This window comes from Acomys minous, assembly GCF_964271855.1.
Source record: "Acomys minous genome assembly, chromosome: 3".
NCBI lineage: Eukaryota > Metazoa > Chordata > Mammalia > Rodentia > Muridae > Acomys > Acomys minous.
The window spans coordinates 55,703,714-55,723,604 of NC_140485.1; the positions used below are offsets into that span (position 1 = coordinate 55,703,714).

At 43.3% G+C, this 19,891-nt stretch overlaps 1 protein-coding gene and 1 pseudogene across 2 annotated transcripts in view; one reads left to right on the top strand and one right to left on the bottom strand.

The window, feature by feature from the left end:
• The window catches only part of NUP160 (nucleoporin 160), a 56,375-nt gene extending 42,682 nt beyond the window's left edge, over positions 1–13,693 (bottom strand). The window contains exons 1-7 of the mRNA XM_084774775.1: positions 13,544–13,693; positions 13,169–13,280; positions 9,194–9,404; positions 7,914–8,136; positions 6,187–6,265; positions 4,769–4,883; positions 3,491–3,649 (exon numbers count right to left, since the gene is read on the bottom strand). Of these exons, the coding sequence (XP_084630901.1) occupies positions 3,491–3,649; positions 4,769–4,883; positions 6,187–6,265; positions 7,914–8,136; positions 9,194–9,404; positions 13,169–13,280; positions 13,544–13,643 (999 nt within the window). The 5' untranslated portion in view covers positions 13,644–13,693. The remainder of the gene's footprint in view (positions 1–3,490; positions 3,650–4,768; positions 4,884–6,186; positions 6,266–7,913; positions 8,137–9,193; positions 9,405–13,168; positions 13,281–13,543) is intronic.
• A 112-nt stretch (positions 13,694–13,805) lies between these two features.
• Positions 13,806–19,891, top strand: part of LOC311593775 (high mobility group protein B2-like) — a 529,125-nt pseudogene continuing 523,039 nt past the window's right edge. Inside the window, exon 1 of the transcript in view lies at positions 13,806–14,021. The product of the transcript in view is annotated as a high mobility group protein B2-like (transcript). The remainder of the gene's footprint in view (positions 14,022–19,891) is intronic.

The window sequence follows — 19,891 nt, forward strand, 5'->3', positions numbered from 1 at the left end:
ATTTTTGACAATTTTACTACAGAAAATTCACTATGCACTGACAATGTGATGATCAGGGCTCTATACTATAGGTAGGCAACTTCTCACAGGAAGTTAAAATTTTTTTGTTTTACCCTTATTGTATGTGTATATGCATAAGTATTTGAGTGTGTGTAGGAGACAACCTGCACGATTGGTTCTGCTTCTGTCGCGTGTGTTCCGGGGGCTGAACTCAGCTTGTACAGCTTAGTTGCAAACTCGGGCACCCACTTAGCCATTTTGTCACCACCCTCCTGTAACTGCTTTAAAAAAAAAATTTTTTTTTTTAAAAAAAAAAGACAATTTTTAGGTATAGCTGTGGATGCCTTAGAACTATATAGGACTGCCTGGCCTCAAACTCACAGATTTGCCTGCCTCTGCCTTCCAAGTCCTGGGATGAAGGTGTATGCCCATCATACCTGGGTTTAAAAAACATTCTTTCTAGAAAGAGAAAATTGTTGATTTTTTTCATTTTCCTCAATAGTGGGGATTAGAGCCTAGCACTTTACTCATCATAGGTAGTTGTGCCACTAAGCTATAGTCCTTGCCCCACAAGCAAGCTATCAACGGAAAAAATAAGCACTGAAATTGTCTTCTGAGAAAAAGAGCATGAAATATGTAGGGGAGCTGGAGATGACTTAGTAGTTAAGAGCACTTAAGGTCCCATCACTCACAGCAGACAGCTAACACCTGTAACTCCAGCTCCAAGAGATCTGACACCCTCTTGTAGACTCTATGGTACCTGTACACATATGTGTGCACACTCACACAAACACATATATAAACATGAAAATAAATCTTTAAAAAATCTATATAGGGGCTGACAGTTCAGTGATAGTGTGTATGTTTAGCATGCATGAAGACCAAGAATGAATAAAGCTGGGAATGGTGGTGCAGGCCTTTAGTCCCAGCACTTGGAAGGCACAGGCAGGTGGATTTCTGAGTTCTAGCCCAGCCAGTTATACATAGTAAGATTCTGCCTCAAAAACCAAACAAAAAGCCACAACAGATCCTAAAAGCCACAATAAAATAACCCTACAAACAACGAGTTAGAATTCATCAATACACTGTGGTATCTGTTATAAAAAAAATAAATGTTTCATGAAATTTCCTGCTATATGCCTATCATTGCACAAGTGCACACTAAGCAGAACAGCAAAACATGTACTGTGGACTGTTGCCCAAACTAAACAACAAAGATCCAGGAAATGCTGGCTGAGTGCAATTTCTCAAATGACTTACAAGAAAAAATAACTTTATTCATTTTTTTTTCTTTTGGACAGTCTTCTGCCCCCCCCCCCCCCCCCGCCCCAGACAGGGTTTCTCTGTGTTGCCTTGGCTGTCCTAGGTCGCTTTGTAGACCAGGCTGGCCTCAAACTCACAGCAATCCACCTGCCTCTGCCTCCCAAGTGCTGGCTTTAAAGGTGTGCGCCCATCCTTTTGGGCAGTCTTATGGTGTCTCTTAGTGTGGCCTTAAAACCATGATGACGCTCTTGCTTCAGCCTTCTGAATGCTAACATTAAATATGTATCACAACCCCAGGCTTATTTAACTTTTATTACATTGTATTTATGTACTTAGTATTCATGTGTGTAGTAGCGCGTGGAGATTCTCTTCTCCCATGTGTGTCCTGAGGATTGACGTCAGGTTGTTAGGATGAAGGCAAGTACCTGCACCCACTAAACCATCACCCCAGCCCCGTTAGGAGAATTTCCACTGGAGGGAACAGGTGTCAGGGCTCAGGGCTCAGGCAGGAGAGGAACAGCAGAGCCCAGTGAGACTTCCAAGTCAGGGGCCATGGAGACTGAAGAGGCCGCCTTCTGACTAGACACGCTCCCAGTGGAAAGAGCAACACCAACCCACCCACAGAAACTTCAACCCAAAACTCACCCTGCCTATAAGACACTCAGGGATAAAAATAAAGCAGAGATTGAGGAAATCTCTGACTAATGCCTGGCCCAAACCAAGACCCACCCAATGGGAGACAGCCAACCATCGACACTATTAACATAATCTGCTGTGCTTGCAGATGGGAGCCTAGCATAGCTGTCCTGAGTGGCTCCACCCAGCAGCTGATGGAAACAGAACTGAGACTCACAGCCAAACCCTGGGTGGGGCACAGAGAGTTTTGTGGAAGAGTCGGGGGAAGGACAGAAAGACTCAAGAGGGGACAGGAGCTCTACAAGATGACCAACAGAGCCAACTAACCAGGGCTGGGGCGGGGGCGGCGGCTGTGGAGACTGAAACTCCAACCAAGGACCATACCTGGACTGGACCTAGGCCAGCTCGGTCCTCATATGGGTCCCCAACAAGGGGAATGGGGGCAACATGGACTCTATTGCCTGCTTTCTGATTACTTACCCCTGGCGGGCTACCTCGCCAGGCCACAGAGGAAGAAGATCTGCTCAATCCTGATTCTACTTGATATGCTAGGGTGGGGGTGGGGGTTCCCCTTCTCTGAGAAGGGGTGGGGGAAACAGGGAAGGAGGGTAGGACCGGGAGGAGGGAGTGGCTATGACCAGGATATAAAGTGAAAAACAAAACAAAACAAAACACAACCCCCAAACGCACAGGGCTGCTGAGACAGGCCGCTGACCTCTCGTCGGCAGCACAGCGGGCAGTGCAATGATGTATTCAACCTACCAAAGAAGCTGGCATTGGCCAGCTGGAAACACTGTTCTTCAAACATTAAGGAGAAACCAAGACATTCATAGATAAACAGAAAGTAAGGGCATTACCGCTAGACATGTCCAGCGGGGATGCTAAAGGGAGCCTTTAGATTGGAAAGAAAGACTCAAAGCCATAGTGAAAATATGTGTTTCCAATAAAGGCAAATAAAAGGACAAATAAAACAACAATAACAAACTTCCCAGCACAGAAATCTGACAGGGGAATCAGAGCTCCAATAAGCGAGGGAGACACATTACAGTAAGCACCCTCAACTGTTGCTACATAGAAGGCACAGTACCATGCCAACTACACAGCACATGGCTATTTATTACTTGATTACATCATTGAATACATCTTGTATGCCTCACTTATAAACAACACCAGTGTCTGGGTGGTGAACAATATTATTTCTAAATATTAATTTCCTCATAACTACTTACTAACATACTAATAACTGCATTCTTTTTCAGCAATTTCATCTTTTTCACCTGGATTTTCAAATCTGCTTTCTCGTTTAGTTTTCCTAACTTTTCCTTAAATTTCCCTTTAATCTTTACCACCTCTTCCTTATTTTCTTATTCATGTATCAGCATAAAACCCAATCACTCTTGAACAACTTAACATTTGAAACAAAGCTTAAGTGGACTTAATGAGCCTGACGTTTATATATATACATATACATATATAAAAGTGATATATATATCACTTATATATGAAATTTACTTTTATTTATATATGTGTATAACACACACACACACACACACACACACACACACACACACACACACACTTTACTTCATACCTGTCCTCGCTTTGGAGCATGCATATATATTCCTAGGTAGAGCCCCATGGAAGGGGAATATGCAAGCCGTAATTTATGTCCTGTTCCTGAAGTGAGCCGAAGATCTTTGTTTACAGGGACATATTCCAGCATGTCAGCCACCATCAGGCACATCTGGTCCTGCCCAAAAGAAGAGTCAACAGCTGATGTTTTAAGAATACCGAGGCTAGGGCTCAGAGGTTAAGAGCACTGTCTGTTCTTCCAAAAGTCTGAGTTCAATTCCCAACAACCATACGGTGGCTCACAATCATCTATAATGAGATCTGGTGCCCTCCTCTGGCGTGTAGGCAGAATACTGTATAAATAATAAATAAATAAAAATTTTGACAACAACAACAACATACTGAGGCTAGAACTACATCCCTTACCTTTCAAGAAAATGATTTAGTGGCGGCATATACCTTTAATCCCAGCACTTGGGAGGTAGAGGCAGGTGGATTTTTGAGTTCTGGGCCAGCCTGGTCTACCACAGCAGGTTTAAGGCCAGCCAGGGCTACACTGTGAGACCCTGTCTCAACAAAAACAAACACAAATCATTACCAGTTTTGTTTTTTTGTTAGATCTTGAAAATCATTTTATCAACATGCATTGTTTGGTTATTTTCCTTTTTGTTTTTTTCAAGACAGTTTCTCTGTCCTGGATTCACTTTGTAAACTAGGCTGGCCTCGAACTCATGGAGATCTACCTTCCTCTGCTTTTTTTTTTCTTTTTCCTTTCTTAATTTTATGTATATTGGTGTTTTACATGCATGTAAATCTGTGTACACCTATGTGCCTGGTACCTTGGAAACCAGAAGAAGGTATCAGATCCATTGGAAATGGAATTACAGACAGTTATGAGCCACTATATGGGTGTTGGGAATTAAACTTCAATCCTCTAAAGAGCAGCCTGTGCTGTTAACGACTACTGGCCAGGGCCATTTCTTTAGCCCTAACATGGATTTTTAATAAGACAGTTGTGGGGATTAAGACCACCTCTAACATCAGTTCTAGGGGTGCCAACACCTCTCCTGACATCCGTAGGCACCAGACATACATTAATCACACATATTTGCATGCAGACAAATTTGAATAAATTAATAAAATTAAAAGAAAAAAGAAACAGAAGAAAAAAAAAAGATCTGAAAGTAAATCATAATTTCCAAACCAAATGATGTGATCGTCTTTAAAAGAAAAACAGCAGGTCTGTTTTCAATTCCTCCACATTGCATACGCACATCTTAACCTATGCAGTGCCTACCTTATAAGACCACATCCGCAGTTTATGATCCTGACACAGGGCAAAAATAAAGGCATCATGTTCAACACAATGAACAGCAAGACTCAGGGCCCGGTCCGAAGGCCCCTGATCGCCCCTAAAGACAGAGACAGCCTTTAGACTTTTCAGCACTGCAAATAAGCATGATCATTAGAATTTGTGATTTAATAGGTAAAATAAAATTATACATGGGGATAAGACACATACATTTTTATAAAAACAATTTATATTACCTTTAAAAAAAAGATAGATAGGGTCTCATTATATAGCTCTGGCTATCTTAGAACTCACAGAGGTCCACCTGCCTTTGCCTAAATGCTAGTGTTAAAGGCATGTGTGACCACACCAGGCTTATTAGATCTTCTAAAAAATTAGACTTTTTAACTATGTGTGTCAGAGAGAGAGAACACATCAGGGTTCACGTGTGACGATCCGAGGACAATGCAGTAGCTGGGGCTCTCCCTCCACTGGTGGTAAAGTGTTCTGGGAGACTGTGGACAGCTTACCCTTGTTCATTCAAATACTCATTTCTCAACCCCACATTGCATTGTCTCAAATTTATGTAAACATGCCACCATTAGTTCTCTGTATGGCAATAAAGTCAAGTAGCCAAATGCTGAGCAAGGGAGAGAATAGGGGAGGACATCCTGGTCCAGTGTGTGTTGGACAGTGTGTGGAGAGGACCAGGAAACACCAGGAGGAATGAGCTGGGCCTAGGAGATGAGTAAAAAGCAAGTATAATGTGGGAAATCTGAATGGGAGGAAACGATCCTGGCTGGGAAGTTTAGATGGAGTAACTATTGCTCAGCATTGTGCTCTAGGCTAATTAAATAGATCCTACTCTAGCTATGTGATTATTTGGGCATAAAGCTGGTTAAGGAGTAAACTTTGATTTATTAAGATAATGAATCAATATTGATCATTCAACACTCCACCATGTGAGACCTGGGAATACAATTTAGGATGCCAGGCTCTCCTCAAGTGCCTTTAACTACTGGGCTATCTTGTGTGCTCTACTTTTGTAGTTTTGTTTTGTTTTGTTTTAGACAGGGTTTCTCTGTGTAGCCTTGGCTGTCCTGGACTTGCTTTGTAGACCAGGCTGGCCTCAAACTCACAGAGACCCACCGTGCGCCACCATGCCAGGCTACTTTAGTAGTCCTACAGAAACCTGGATTTGGTTAAGCCGGGGCACAGCATGGAATTGGACATTGTGAGAACAGACATATGGTGTCAAAAGTGTGGGACTGCCAGTGAGGCCGCCTCTGGAGTGCGGCTTTCCTCAGCAGAGCCCCATGAATGGACTCTTCTACTCAGCGCAGAGTATGCCACGCAGCACAACTGGAAGTAGTAACCAAGGATCACAGCCTGAGCCCTCTGATCTCCTGCAGGACACGACTTACCTTATGGCCGTGGGCATCCAGCCTGTGAGCAATCTCTGCATCACTGAACTCTGCTTCAGCTCCACAACTGATGCTATCCCTGCAATGATATGCAAGGAGCCAAAGCCGTGAGTGACACAACCAAGAATGAGGTCTTCCTAATACATGACAGCCCTGTACAAACAAGGTTGGTAAGTATACTTTTCTATATATCAGAACTAAAATACTTCGAATCAGTACCAGATCAATAAAAACAGCACTTTTTATATTCTTAGGAGAAATATCTTCCATTTGCAGCATATTCTTCCACTTAATAGAATCAGTTCATATTTTCTTTTTTCTTTTTCTTTTGGTTTTTCAAGACAGAGTTTCTCAGTGTAGCCTTGACTGTCCTGGACTCAGGACAGTCCTTTGTAGACCAGGTTGGCCTTGACCTCAAAGCGATCTGCCTGCCTCTGCCTCCCAAGTGCTGGGATTAAAAGCGTGTGCCACCACGCCCTGCCCTCTTTTTGTTTTATCAAGACAAGGTTTCTCTGTGTAGTCATGGCTGTCCTCAAACTCAGAGATCCACCTGCCTCTGTCTCCTGAATGCTGGGACTAAAGGCATGTGCCACTACCACCCAGCTGTTTCACACTTCCTTAATCACTGGGTACCTTTCAATGGGGCAGAGTTGCAGGTGTTAGAGATTCAGCAGTATACAAACTACTGCCCTCATGAAACTCAGCACTCCACTGCTGGAAGATGAGAGAAGCAGGGAGTTAAATTAATAGTGAAAAAAAACAAAAATGAGGCTAGATTTCCAAAAAGATGGCCAAAGAAGGCCTCATCAAGGAGATAAAAATCAAGAGCTAGCAACACTGACGGTAGAAATATGCTTCACATCTTACAACAAACAAACAAACAACCCACAGAAGGGCATGTAGCTGGTATAGAGGGCAAAGGAAACAGCATGGAAAGGTAAGGCTAGAGATGACAGTGCGGCGCTGACCGTGAGCTAACTGTGTAGCGCGTGGGCTTATCTAGACTGTAAATAGTAACATGGTCTAAATAATGATTTTGTTCTTTAAATTTATGTGTACAGGTGTTTTGTCTGCACATGTACATCACACCACTTGCATGCCTGGGATTAAAGGTGTATACCACCTCGCCCAACTTTTTAGGTTTTGTTTGTTTTTGGAAACAGGGTTTCTCTGTGTAGTTCTGGCTGGCCTGAAACTTACTCTGTGGAACACACTGGCCTGGAACTCAGAGATCCACCTGCCTCTGCTTCCCAAATGCTGGGACTAAAGCTGTGTGCCATCACTGCCTGGTTACCAATGTTTAATATATTAATCTGCCTGAAGTTCCTGAAATGAGAGAAGGACAGATCTCGAGACATTTAGGACATTAATCCAACAACGCAGGCAAGAGACAGTGGTGACTTGGGATACAGATTAGCTGTCAAACTTGGTCCCAAAATTCATTCGTTTTAAATATAGTCCTTCAATATGATGGTGAGACAACTAATAATTTGTCTCTACTAATGGACTTAAAATAGGCTACTTTCTGCATTTCTGCTTTCCCACACTCAGAATCCATTCTAGTTCCTTGTCCACTGAATAAAAGCAGGTAAAGCAGCAGGGCCAAGCAGGCCAATAATGAAAGTAGAAGCAGCACAGACTGAAGCCCTGCACTGACAACAATGAGACTGAATGTCTGCGTTTCAGCGAGGATTAAAGCTAAATCCATGCTCAGTTCCCATCCTTACCGGGTATGTCATAAGGAGGTAGTTTAAGAACAAAGATGCCACCAGCAGCAGACGGCAGGGCAAACAGAGCCTCCCCATCACTGCTAAGCCAGGCTGCAGACGTGGTAGAGCTTGGGGACAGCCCAGGTACTGCTGGAATTAACTGGTAGTTGCAAGGGTCTCTGAAATCAACTTTTCCAATGTCAGTAAATATTGACTGCATCTGACTTTCAGTTACCAGCTCCTGTAATAGAAAAGCATATTTTGAAATAACCTGAATTTTTTTAGTTCCTCTCATTCACTAAAAATATCTATTTAAAAAAATGTCGGGGGGGGGGGGCGGGCTGGGTGCAATGGCACACGCCTGTAATCCCAGAACTTGGGAGGTAGAGGTAGGCAGATTGCTGTGAGTTTGAGACCAGCCTGGTCTACAAAGTGAGTCCAAGACAGCCAAGGCAAACACAGAGAAACTCTGTCTTGAAAAACAAAACAAAACAAAAAACCAAAAAAAAAGTTGAGTTTGGAGGGATGGCTCAGTATCTTTAAGCACCTGTGGCTATTCGAACAGACATGGGTTTTGTTCTCTGCACCCACATGGCAGCTCACAACTGCCTGTAACTTCAGTTCCAGGAGATCTGACGCCCTCTGGCTTCCACAGGCACTGCATGCATGCCGTGTACTTATATACGTGCAGGCAACACTCACACACATAAAAGCAAAGCTTAAAAAATTGCTGAGGATCAGACAAAAGTTTCCTACCCCCTCTGCCAGTGGGACTATGATTATGTAGCCCAGGCTGGCCATGAACTTCCTCTGTATGACTGAGATGCTCTGAGACCCGAAATCCCCCTACCTCAGCCTCCCTGTTACTGGGATTACAGATGTGCACTGTAGTACTACTGAAAACTATCCTTTTAAAAGAAAAACTATTTTATCAACTTAAAATGTCTGATTTCTCATTATTCAGACAGGCTCTCATATAGCCCAAGCTGGCCTTGAACTCCAGGATGATCTTAAACGTCTAATCTTTCTGTACCCATCTCTTAAATAGTGGGATTACAGGCACAAGCTCAATTTATGAGGCTGGAACCCAGGGCTTTGTTTATGCTGAGCAAGCACTCTATCACCGAATACTATCTCCAATCTGATGATCTCAAACAGTAACTATAACATTCTCTTGGTAAAGGTTAACAAGGAATCCAATTTTTTTTTCCATTTCAAGGACTATCATTCCAGTCCTCAACTGTGGAACTAGCTAGTGTCATATGGGGAAAAGCTAGTGCACACAGCAATCAACTTACACTTCTGTACATACGGGAAGGGTGTGGTAAAATTAGCCTGTGCACTGTCTGATTGGTTAATATCAAGATTATCACATGATTCTGAGTCTCAGAGACATGAACTCCACTGGGTAAGATGCTGCAATTTTGGAATTTTAGGCGAACTGCATTATTTAACAAATTTATGTCCAGTGATTCCTCCACCAGCTCCAACGTATCCCCAGAAGTCTTCCTGTTAAAACAAACAAACAAAGAGATTTGTTTAAAGTTGTTTTTTCCCCCCTCAATGACTGCTGCAATGTATGATAATAGTGTCCAAATGAACTCTCCAAAGATTAAACAATCTAACTTGGACCATGCCTGCCTGTCTCCCCGACCCCTCCAGGGTCTCTCTGTATGGCCCTGCCTGTCATGAAACTCACTACAAAGACTAATCTAGTCTTGGACTCACAGCGATCCGCCTACTTCTGCCTTCTGAGTGCTAGGATTAAAGGCGTGCGCCACCACTACCCGGCATTTCTTAATATTTTTAAAAGCATAAAAGTAACTGCATGTTGAGCCTGTCAAGGTTAGTCTCTACCCTGTAACGCTAACCCAACTTCCTACCCCTCTTCTAAGAGAGCTTCTGAATAAGTGGCAATAAGCTCTGAGCGTAGAGCTAAGTCCTATGTCTACTTCGATATCTGCAAACCTAGAAAACTGTCTGATGCAGAGCTGACATCCAATTAATACTGTCTGAGGAGATATAAATGCAACTGGCAGTAGGGAGCTGAGGTGGGGGCTTTAATCAAATCCAAGTCAAAACACAGGAGCCAAACTATTTCACTGACAGTTGTTATGTCTGAATTTAAATTCATATTATAATTCTAACCACCCTCTATTGCCTGCACTGTCCTTTACACTCATCACTGATGCTGTCACTTATCTAATTCTGCAAGGTACGTCTTACCTTTGCCTTCTAAGTATATGTCATTTGTAAACACCTTTAGCACATGCTCACTGGTCTATGTCAACCCGTATAATGCTAGTTTGGATCCTGAACGTCTACCAAAGTCTTCTGTGTTAAAGATTTAGTCCTCAGGGCACTACTGGGACATGAGAAGCCTTAAGAGGCGAGGCCACAGGCCCAAAGGCAAGAGTAGCTCAATTATGGGCCAGCAGCTCTAAAACCGAACTGAAATCAACCTTTCTGCTCCAATTCCAGCTCCTCTACAAATCCATAGGCTCTACACCTGCCAAGTTAACTAACCATAGACTGAAAACACTGAAGAAAACAAAACCAAAAACCGTGCTGTACCTCCACTCTTCCTCTTACCATCTCCCTAAGAGCATTTAAAGCATCAACATGGGCTAGAGGAGCACTGGAGTCCGCTGGACACGCAGAGCAGATGCAAATACTCTGCTTGCTTAACAACATGAAGAGCATTTGTAGACTGTGCTGTCTGCAGAGGTGCTGAAACCAGGCCCCTCGATTCAGAGGGACGGTGGACTTCAGCTTTATCATTAGGACCCTTTTCTTAGCGGCCCTAGGTGACACTAAAGTGACCGCCAAAGATTTCTCCTTTACATCTATTTATCTTGCTGTAGTGATATTGACTTCAGAAAGATAAAATGAACTCTTTCTTGCAGCAACAATCAAGACTAAAATTTAAATGTTAAAAAACAAACAAACAAACAAACAATAAACCAATTTATTCTCTTTAACTTCTAGCTTTTAGTTTTATCTCTTTGCTCCTTTCAAAGAAATATATTCTCTTATTAATATTGTTCTAGCTGGTTGCACATGATGGCGCATCCCTTTAACACCAGCACTCTGGAGGCAAAGGCAGCCAAATCTTTGTGAATTAGAAGCCAGCTTAGCTACATGGTGAATTCCATATCACCTGGGAACACATAGTGGGAGTTTGACCTTGTCTCCCCCCAGCCCCCCCAAACAGTTAACAATTCTGGGGCCGAAAGGATGGTTCAATGATTCAGAGCACCAGTTGTTCCTTCAGAAGATGAAGGTTCGCCTCTCTGCACCCACATGGCAGCTGACAACCACCCAGAACTCCAGTTCCAGAGGCTCCAACAACCTCTTCTGGCCTCCAACAGCACCAGGCATGTATGTAATGTATAAAAATACATGCAGGTAAACACTCGTACACATTAATTTTCTTTTGAGTTTTATCATTTCAAATTCCCTTCATTTTCCTTCTTCAATTTATTTGGTTTCCTTCAAGTGGCTCTCTGTAGTTCTACTGCATCTGATCCCTTGATTAATGACAGGAAGAGTTTCACCTAAAAGTTTCTCATCTTGACTCATTTTACTGAAATTCAGCCTTTACGCAGGGACTGTCATTGCTGGTCCATGTAACTATGGCACTGTTTTTGACTCAGATGACTGATTTTCCCCACAACAGAGGTAAGACAAAATAATGTTATGACTGAATCTAGGCTTTTCTAGTCATAAGAGTAAAAGCGCTAGGCCGGGCGTGGTGGCGCACGCCTTTAATCCCAGCACTCGGGAGGCAGAGACAGGCGGATCGCTGTGAGTTCGAGGTCATCCTGGTCTACAAAGTGAGTCCAGGACAGCCAAGGCTACACAGAGAGACCCTGTCTCGAAAAAAAAAAAAAACAAAAACAAACAAGAGTAAAAGCTCTAAAAATCTACTGATCCCTGCTGAGGGATAAATAACATAGTGGGAGATCATTTAAAGCAGCATAAAAAGAAACATAGAGAGCATGTTGTGCTAATATTCTTAAAAACCAAAATGGATAAATAAAAATGGGCACAAAAATTCCATATAGCAGGTCATACAACTGAAGAAATGATCATATACACAGTGATGGCTGGAATAAGAATAAACTCCACAGACTCATATTTGAGTGACTTTGTTTTAGAAAGTGCCACTGGGCTGGGCTGTGAGGTTTCAGAAGCTTAAGGAAGATGCAGCGGCTCACTCTTTCCTTCTGCTGCTGGCTGACCGAGATGTGGAACTCTCGGCTACGTCTCCAGCATCGTGTCCGTCTATGCGCCCGCCACCATGCTGGTGATGAACTGAACCTCGGAACCCGTAAGTTAACCTCAATTAAATGCTTTCCTTTGTAAGAGGTGCTGTGGTCATGGCGTCTCCTTAGAGCAATAGAAACCCTAAGACACATCCTGCACTTAAACAAGGCCAGACCCATGTCAGGAATGTGAGAAGATCCCTCCGAAGTTCAGGAGCCTAACTTCCCATCACTTTACCTACCATCCCATCTGCATCCTTGCCCTCAAAACCAAGTCTCTCTCAGTCAAGACACTGACTTCCTCAGGTATATTCTTTCTTCACCCACCTTCCTTTTTTCATTTTTTCTCTGGTATTCAGAGTCTCTCGCCCCTGGACTCCTCTCTAATCCATCTCTCAAGTTCTGTCTAATCTTTTCCCCGGTATCTACTGGATTCCTCTTTGCCCAAGCCTAGCTCACGTTTTTGATCCTTCAGATCTCAGTTTAACGGTGACTTTCTACACCCTCCCCTTCCCCTCCCAGTAACATCTGATTGTCCCATTAGCTTCTCACAGACTTTTCTCTGGGGCAAGCACGAAAATCTGCATTTATATACCTATGCTATATCATTAGTTTGTGTGTAAAACTGAAACAACAAAAGCGGAATCCACTATATATCTATTCTTACACAGCTACAATATCTTGCACCTTTTTCTGGTACTCAACATGCATGACATGCACAAGCTTAATCTCAACAGCAGAATGAAGCTTCAAAGATGACAAGGACACCATGAACTCATGTTTTAAATGGGTCTTCACTGTTGTATCCCAACTACATTCCTTTGTGTTTATCCCGAGACGTGAATACTTCTCCTAGCACTGATTCTGACGTTGACTGAAGGCACTGGTTCGCTTTTCCTATGTGTGGATTACTGCTAGATGTGTAACTTGGCACAGGAACATGAATAATCGCACATCAGACAACGCTACATCTGTGTAGGGCATGGGGGGGAATGCAGCACTCACCAATGAATGAACCTGTTTCTGGTGACGGAGAACAACTTGCCACTTTCCACATAATAGAAGCCTCCCGCACTCTCACTGTATTTCACCGATCCAAACACAGCGTTTGCAGTCCCTGCAAAATGAACGTGGTCGGTTTGCACTCGTGGTTGTCGGGGCATGACAGGCACTGAAGCGTGCTGAGGAAGAAGAGTGCAAGGGACTGACAGTGCATACAAAAGGAAGTAGGCAAAGGAGAAAGAAGTCAGGCAAAAACGAGGCTGTGATGCCCAGGCTTTAGGCATGTGGACTTGGATAAACCACGGCGGAGACCAACGGCCTAAGTGAAGAGCCAGAGAAGAAAACAATGGCTCCCGTTCCCCCAAGCCCTTTCCGTACCAATGACGCAGGCTGTGAATTCCCGAAAGTGTCTGGGCCTTTCGCGTTCAGCTCCGCTCAGCTCCACGAAGCTCCGTTCCAGGGATCCCGCCGCCGCCATCTTCCCGCCGTTGCCGCGAGGCCCGACGGGACAAGGGCGGGTCGCGTTGTTGTCGTCACTTCCGGGGGTGTGGCGCAGGGCTATGGGTGCACCGGGTCTGGTCAGCTTTGGCTGGCTGAAGAGCGCAGGTCTGACGGTCAGCCGCGGGCTTTCACCGCGAGCATGAGGCTGATGAGGGAGGAAGACGCTTCGACGCGCGGGCACCTCGGAGTGGCCAGCGGCGGCGGCGCCCTTTCCCGGTGGCCTCGAGCAAGGGGCGGGGCTGTATGTGATTCCATTTTGAAAAGCTGGCGGGGACAGGCGGTGGAGAAGAGGCCTGAGGGACCAGTATCCTCAGCCAGGGCTACTCTCAGTGCGGGTCACCTTCCTCTCCGTCAGGTTGGTGTGTAAGTTGTCACCCAGCCTCTTTATCAAGTTCAGCAAAACAGGGAGGAAGATTGAATGGAAATAGGGTCTTTAGTATTGGCATTTAAAAAAAATATTTATTTATTATGTATACAGTGTTTTTCCTCCATATACAACTGCGCTACAGAAGAGGGCACCAGATCTCATTGTAGATGGTTGTGAGCCACCATGTGGTTGCTGGGACTTGAACTCAGGACCTTTGGAAGAGCAGGCAATGTTCTTAAAACCTCTGAGCCACCTCTGCAGCCCTTGTGTTGGCATTTTTGCGAGACTTTTTTACACACCCACATAACTAATACTTGTTTTGAGATGGCAGCTCCCTTTTTAGCACTAGAATTACCGGCAGGTGCCATTGTGACCGACCCAGGTTGGATGTGTTGAATTGAACAATGCTGCAACCTCCTGAGGTTACCAGAAATGCCATTCCATTTGCAAACGTGCAAGGAATTTTTTTGTTTTGTTTTCCCCCTCTGTAATTTCTTAACATTCTGGAGATTGAGGCAGGTGGATTGCTCATTCGAAACCAGCTGGGGCTACGTAGTGAGACGCTCTGAGTGACCGAGTAAATAAAACTACCTACAACTTCAGTCCAAGCTTAGAGCCGAACATGTCCCTTGGCAACTCCATCAGATTGTGCAGTTCCATAATTCTGTCCCGGCAATCACATTTCCCTTGTCCATTTCTTGCCTTCGTGCCTTATTTTGTAAATGTAACTACCCACACCTTTCTCATTCTCACTTTTAGCTTACTTTGAAAATTAAAGCAGTCAAGCTGGGTGGGCGCAGTAGTACACGACAGCTTTTGGAAGCAAATGGATCAGGAGTTCTAGGTCATCCTCCCAATTTATGTCAGGATCAAGGCCTACCCCTTTAATCCCAGCACTTGAGAGGCAGAGGCAGGTGAATCTAAATTTCTGGACAGCCATGGCTAAGACCCTGTCTCAAAAACAAAAAAACAAAAAAACAAAAAAACAAAACAAACAAACAAAAAAACCCAAAACAGTTTGGCAAGTAAAAAGGCTTGCTATGTAAGCATGAGTTTGGGTCCCCAGCACCCACGGAAATGCCAGACTAGCTGAATGAGTGAGCTCTGATTTTAGATAAGAGCCCCTGCCTCTGCATAAGGCGGAGAGGGATCCAGAAAGACACTCAACTTTTGGCCTCCACTTGCATGTGCTCATGCAAAAAGACATATGTACTTGCAGACCACACCTACACACACACTTGTGCGGGGCCGTGGTGACTCACAACTTTAATTCCAGGTGGCAGAGGCAGGCGGGTTTCTGAGGTCAAGGCCGGCCTGATCTACAGAGCAAGTTTCAGGACACCCAGGGCTACACAAAAAAGAAACCCTGTCTTGACCACCCCTCCAAAATAGACGGCTTGCCCTGCAGCCGTGCTTCCCACTACCAGCATTTGCACTGTAATGCTTCTGTTTCTGTATGTTGAACTGCCTCTGAGCTTACAGAGAGATACTCTTCGTACTTCTACCTTAGGTCAAACGGTTGTTTTAGCACCTTTAATTTTTCTGTTTTTCCCAAGTTATTCCTCTAAATACACAAATGCCATGTTGTCATTTCTCTTCACCAAAACCGAGCCCCGATTAGGCTTATCCCCTCAGCCCCCACCCCCCCTCTCTGGCTAATCCTGCTTTCTCTACTCTCCTAGCAATGCTGTTCTGCAAACACTTTATGTGCTTCTTCCTGTGTGCAAATCTCGGAGGCCTCAGAGACTTTAAAAGAGGGACAACACACACACACACACACACACACACACACACACACACGTGCGCACGCACGCACGCACGCACGTGCACATACACACACCACATTGTAAGGAAAGGCTCTCAGCTGAAAATCAAGAGGTAGAAAGAATTTGGGAAGGGGAAGCATGCAGAAGAAGGGCTAAGTTCCAAACTTGAGGATGAAATATCGGACAGTATCAGCTAAGTATTAGAAGACTTGGGATCAAGTTCTAGGTCTCTCTCAGCTAGCTTTTTGCCTTTTGGCAAATCATGAAACATATCTGGGCCTTGTTTCTCAGAGGAGAGTGTTTTCTTGTTTTGTTAATTTTTATTTTATGAGCATTGATGTTTTGCCTGCATGTGTACCCGTGTGAAGGTGTTAGAACAACAACAGATTTACAGACAGTGTTGAACTGCCATGTGGGTGCTGGGAATTGAACCTGGGTTCTCTGGAACAGTAGCCAGTGCTCTTAATCACTAAGCTATCTCTCCAGCCCTCAGAAGATAGTGTTATTTCACCAATCTTCACAATCTCTCCTAGTACTAACACTCTTAAGGTAAGTGGTGTTGTAGTTAGTCAGGGCTAGATTTTCACCAGCCCCCTTAGTTTTGAGGTTCTGAACTGAGTCCACCCTGAGGGATAGATGCTGACTAGACCTGAGGCAAGCATCTACCCCACCCTCTGATTCAAAACCCACTTCCAAGTAAGTACACACAGCCTGTGACTCACACGCTTTTATCTCTTTTTAGAATAATTTCTTTGGTGTGGGAGAGATGGCTTGATGGTTAGGAGAGCTTGTTGCTCTTTCCTAGGACCAGAGTTCAGTTCTCAGTACCTACATCCAAAAGTGTGCATGTGTGCGTGTACACACACACACACACACACACACACACACACACACACACACACACGGTTTCATATTTCCTGCTGCTGAGCTGCCACCATGTGTCACACTCGAAGTGCACACTTCTTTTGCAGGACAGTCAGAGCATGTCTGGCTTCTGGGTAGAAATGGATGAATCTCAGACTCCCAGGTTCCACTTTCCTCAGGAACAGCTAGAGCAAGGGCTGTGTGACAACGCCCAATCTGTGTGATGACGTCCAATCTCACTGAAGATGTAGAAAAGAGTTTCCCCACCATGTTACAATTAGCTCTTTAGAATGAGATTGTTGGTATCAGATGGCAGTGAAAACTCAGAGTTCCTAAGCTGGTGATGACTCCAAAGTGTTACATCCCTTTGGTTAAACTGCTGTGTGGGCAAACACCTGCGTCTAGTCTAGTAAACACTAGAACACAGGTTCCAGGGCTGATCCAAGTGTCAAGAGCTGGGGGCTTTGAGAGGTCCAAGCTGGCCATGACAAATGGGGCATCTGCCTCACAGCACCTGGGGATCCAGAAGGAGGGGTGTTGGCTCGGTTTCTTAGTAATTAGACTTTATTATACAATCCAACTATCCTGTACAAGAGGGGAAAAGGGTTAAAGGGAAACAAGAGTAAACCTTCCGGGATCTGTTCCACGGGACGGATCCCCAGGTGTCTCTGGCCTGCATGCTGGTCGAGCCTGTAAGCTGGTTGTCTTCCCAAATCCACATGAGATCCTGCTCCAAAAACTGCAGCCTTCTCCTCTCCTCTCTGCCTGCATCTCTCTTGGGCATGCAATGTCCTGTCCCTGTCAGGATCCCAAACTAAACAAACCAGCTGTATGACCAAGTAAATTAGTATCTAGTAAGATTTGTAGGTAACTAAATACCAACTTTTATCTCTGATCTTCCTGAATAGGTTATTAATAGTTAGTTTTCATAAGACATTACCTTTTTGAAGGAGTGGCACATGAATTATACATTAAACATTCAACAAAATGATCTTAAGTTTCTACTAACATACAATATATAATATTTTATCAACATATAACACAATGCATAAGGCAAAAAATAACAATATACCATTTAAGTTTTTATCAATGTGAAGCAAAAGTTGAATAAAATAGTCTTACATTTCCATCAATCAAAAGTCTTAAATTTTCATCAATCTACAATACCAATGTAAGATTTTTGAAGCTAGTAGATTCAATAATCTACCTTTTGTTTTATAAGCCTATATCCTCCCTTCCTCCCCCCTTTTCTTTAATATTAGATGGGATAGAAAGATTAGAGAGACAGAAAGATAGAAGAAAGAAATCCCTAAATGAAACTTTTATTAATTTATAGCTAACCCCCTTAGGCAAAAATGAATATTGGTAACCCACCAGAAACACTCACCCCACCAACTGGTGAGTGTTTTGAGTAAATTTTCTCAAAATTACTTTATGCTGTTTAGGAGAAAAACATCTTTTGGGTACCCTAGAAAAATAATATATTGGCCAAGTGCTGGAAAAGCTAGCTGTATCTGTTTTTGTCCAGTCTTTTTGGGGTCAATCCTTTTGGCTAGCCCTTTTATTGTTAATATGCATGCAATTTCTTCATTATTGTCCCGTTTTTTGCTCTGAAAGTAAGCAAACTTTTGAAATAATTAGGATAGGTATTTTAGTGTATTTATAATTTTTCAAGGAAACAACAGTTGAGGCACCTTGCTTGTAGTGCCAGAGGCATTCTTTTGGGGTTAAATCACTCGGGGTGCCTGCTTTGTCTTCTTCATTGTTGTGTTTTTTGCAAATGACACAAGGCTCTGCCTGCATGTACACCAACAGGCCAGAAGAGGGCATTAGTTCTCCAAGCTGTATAAAACAATGTCAAGTTGTAAGAACCAGATAGCTCTTAAGATTCATTTGCCAAATGGTCAGATCTAATCTTTATAAGTTTTGTTGGTAACCATAGTTTTTTCACTCCCTGTAGAAACATACGCATACCCACAACCCCATCTCAAAACTATTGTAGGTTTCCATTTCATATTCGACAAATCTTTGTAGAATATTGGTTGTCCCAGCTCCTCAGTTTTTTCTGTCACCCAATCTCTCTCTGCAGCTGACGTCCCTTCATCATTAACATTAAGAAAATTTAGAGTCCACAAAGCATTATTTAATCACTCCCTGGGTGTCTTTACTCTTCCCTTTTATTTAATAAGCATTTCTTTTAAGGTACGATTAGCTCTTTCCACAACTGCTTGTCCTATGGAGTTGTGAGGTATACCAGTAACATGTTTTATATTATAATACATAAAGAAGTTTTTCATCTTAAGGGACACATATGCAGAGACATTGTCAGTCTTAATTTGTGTAGATATTCCCATAATTGGCTTTATTTCCAGTAAATGAGTAATCACACAGCCCTTTCAGAACTTAAGGCAGTTGCCCATTGAAAACCTGAATATGTATCGATGGTATGATGCACATACCTCATCTTTCCAAATTCTGCAAAATGAAACACATCCATCTGCCAAATTTCATTCCTTTTGGTTCCTCTAGGGTTAATTCCAGCAGGTAATGGTATTTGACTAACTAAGGAACACATAGGACACTTATTATTTCTCTGGCTTGTTGCCAAGTGATAGGGAATCTTTTCTTTAACCCTTTACCATTAACGATGTTTTTCATGAAAATTTGAGGCTTCGAATACATTACCTATCAATAATTTGTCAATCTCTTCATTTCCTTGTGCCAATGGATCTGGTAAACCTGTATGGGATCGAATATGAGTAATATACAAGGGATAGTTTCTGCTTCTGATGACCTATTGCAGTTCTATAAATAATGTAGTTAATTCTGAGTTATCAGGAGTAAATTCAGCAGTTTCTATATGCAAAACAATTCTTTCAGCATATTGAGAGTCAGTAATTATAGTAAGAGATTCAGGAAAATCTAACAATACCATAAGAATTGCACATAATTCTGATTTTTGAACTGATGTAAATGGGCTTTTAATCACCTTAGTCATTTTTATCAGACTTATAACCAGCCATACCCGATTTATTTGCATCAGTGAAGAAGGTGGGTGCCCCTGAGATTGGTGACCTCTTTACAATACTTGGAAGGATCCAATTAGTTCTTTTTTTATAAACTATATATGTTTGCCTGTCTGTCTGTGTCTATGTCTGTCTGTCTGTCTGTCTGTCTCTCTTTCTGGCGTGCAATGGCTGGTCTTGGTCAGGATCCCTCCCTGCCCCC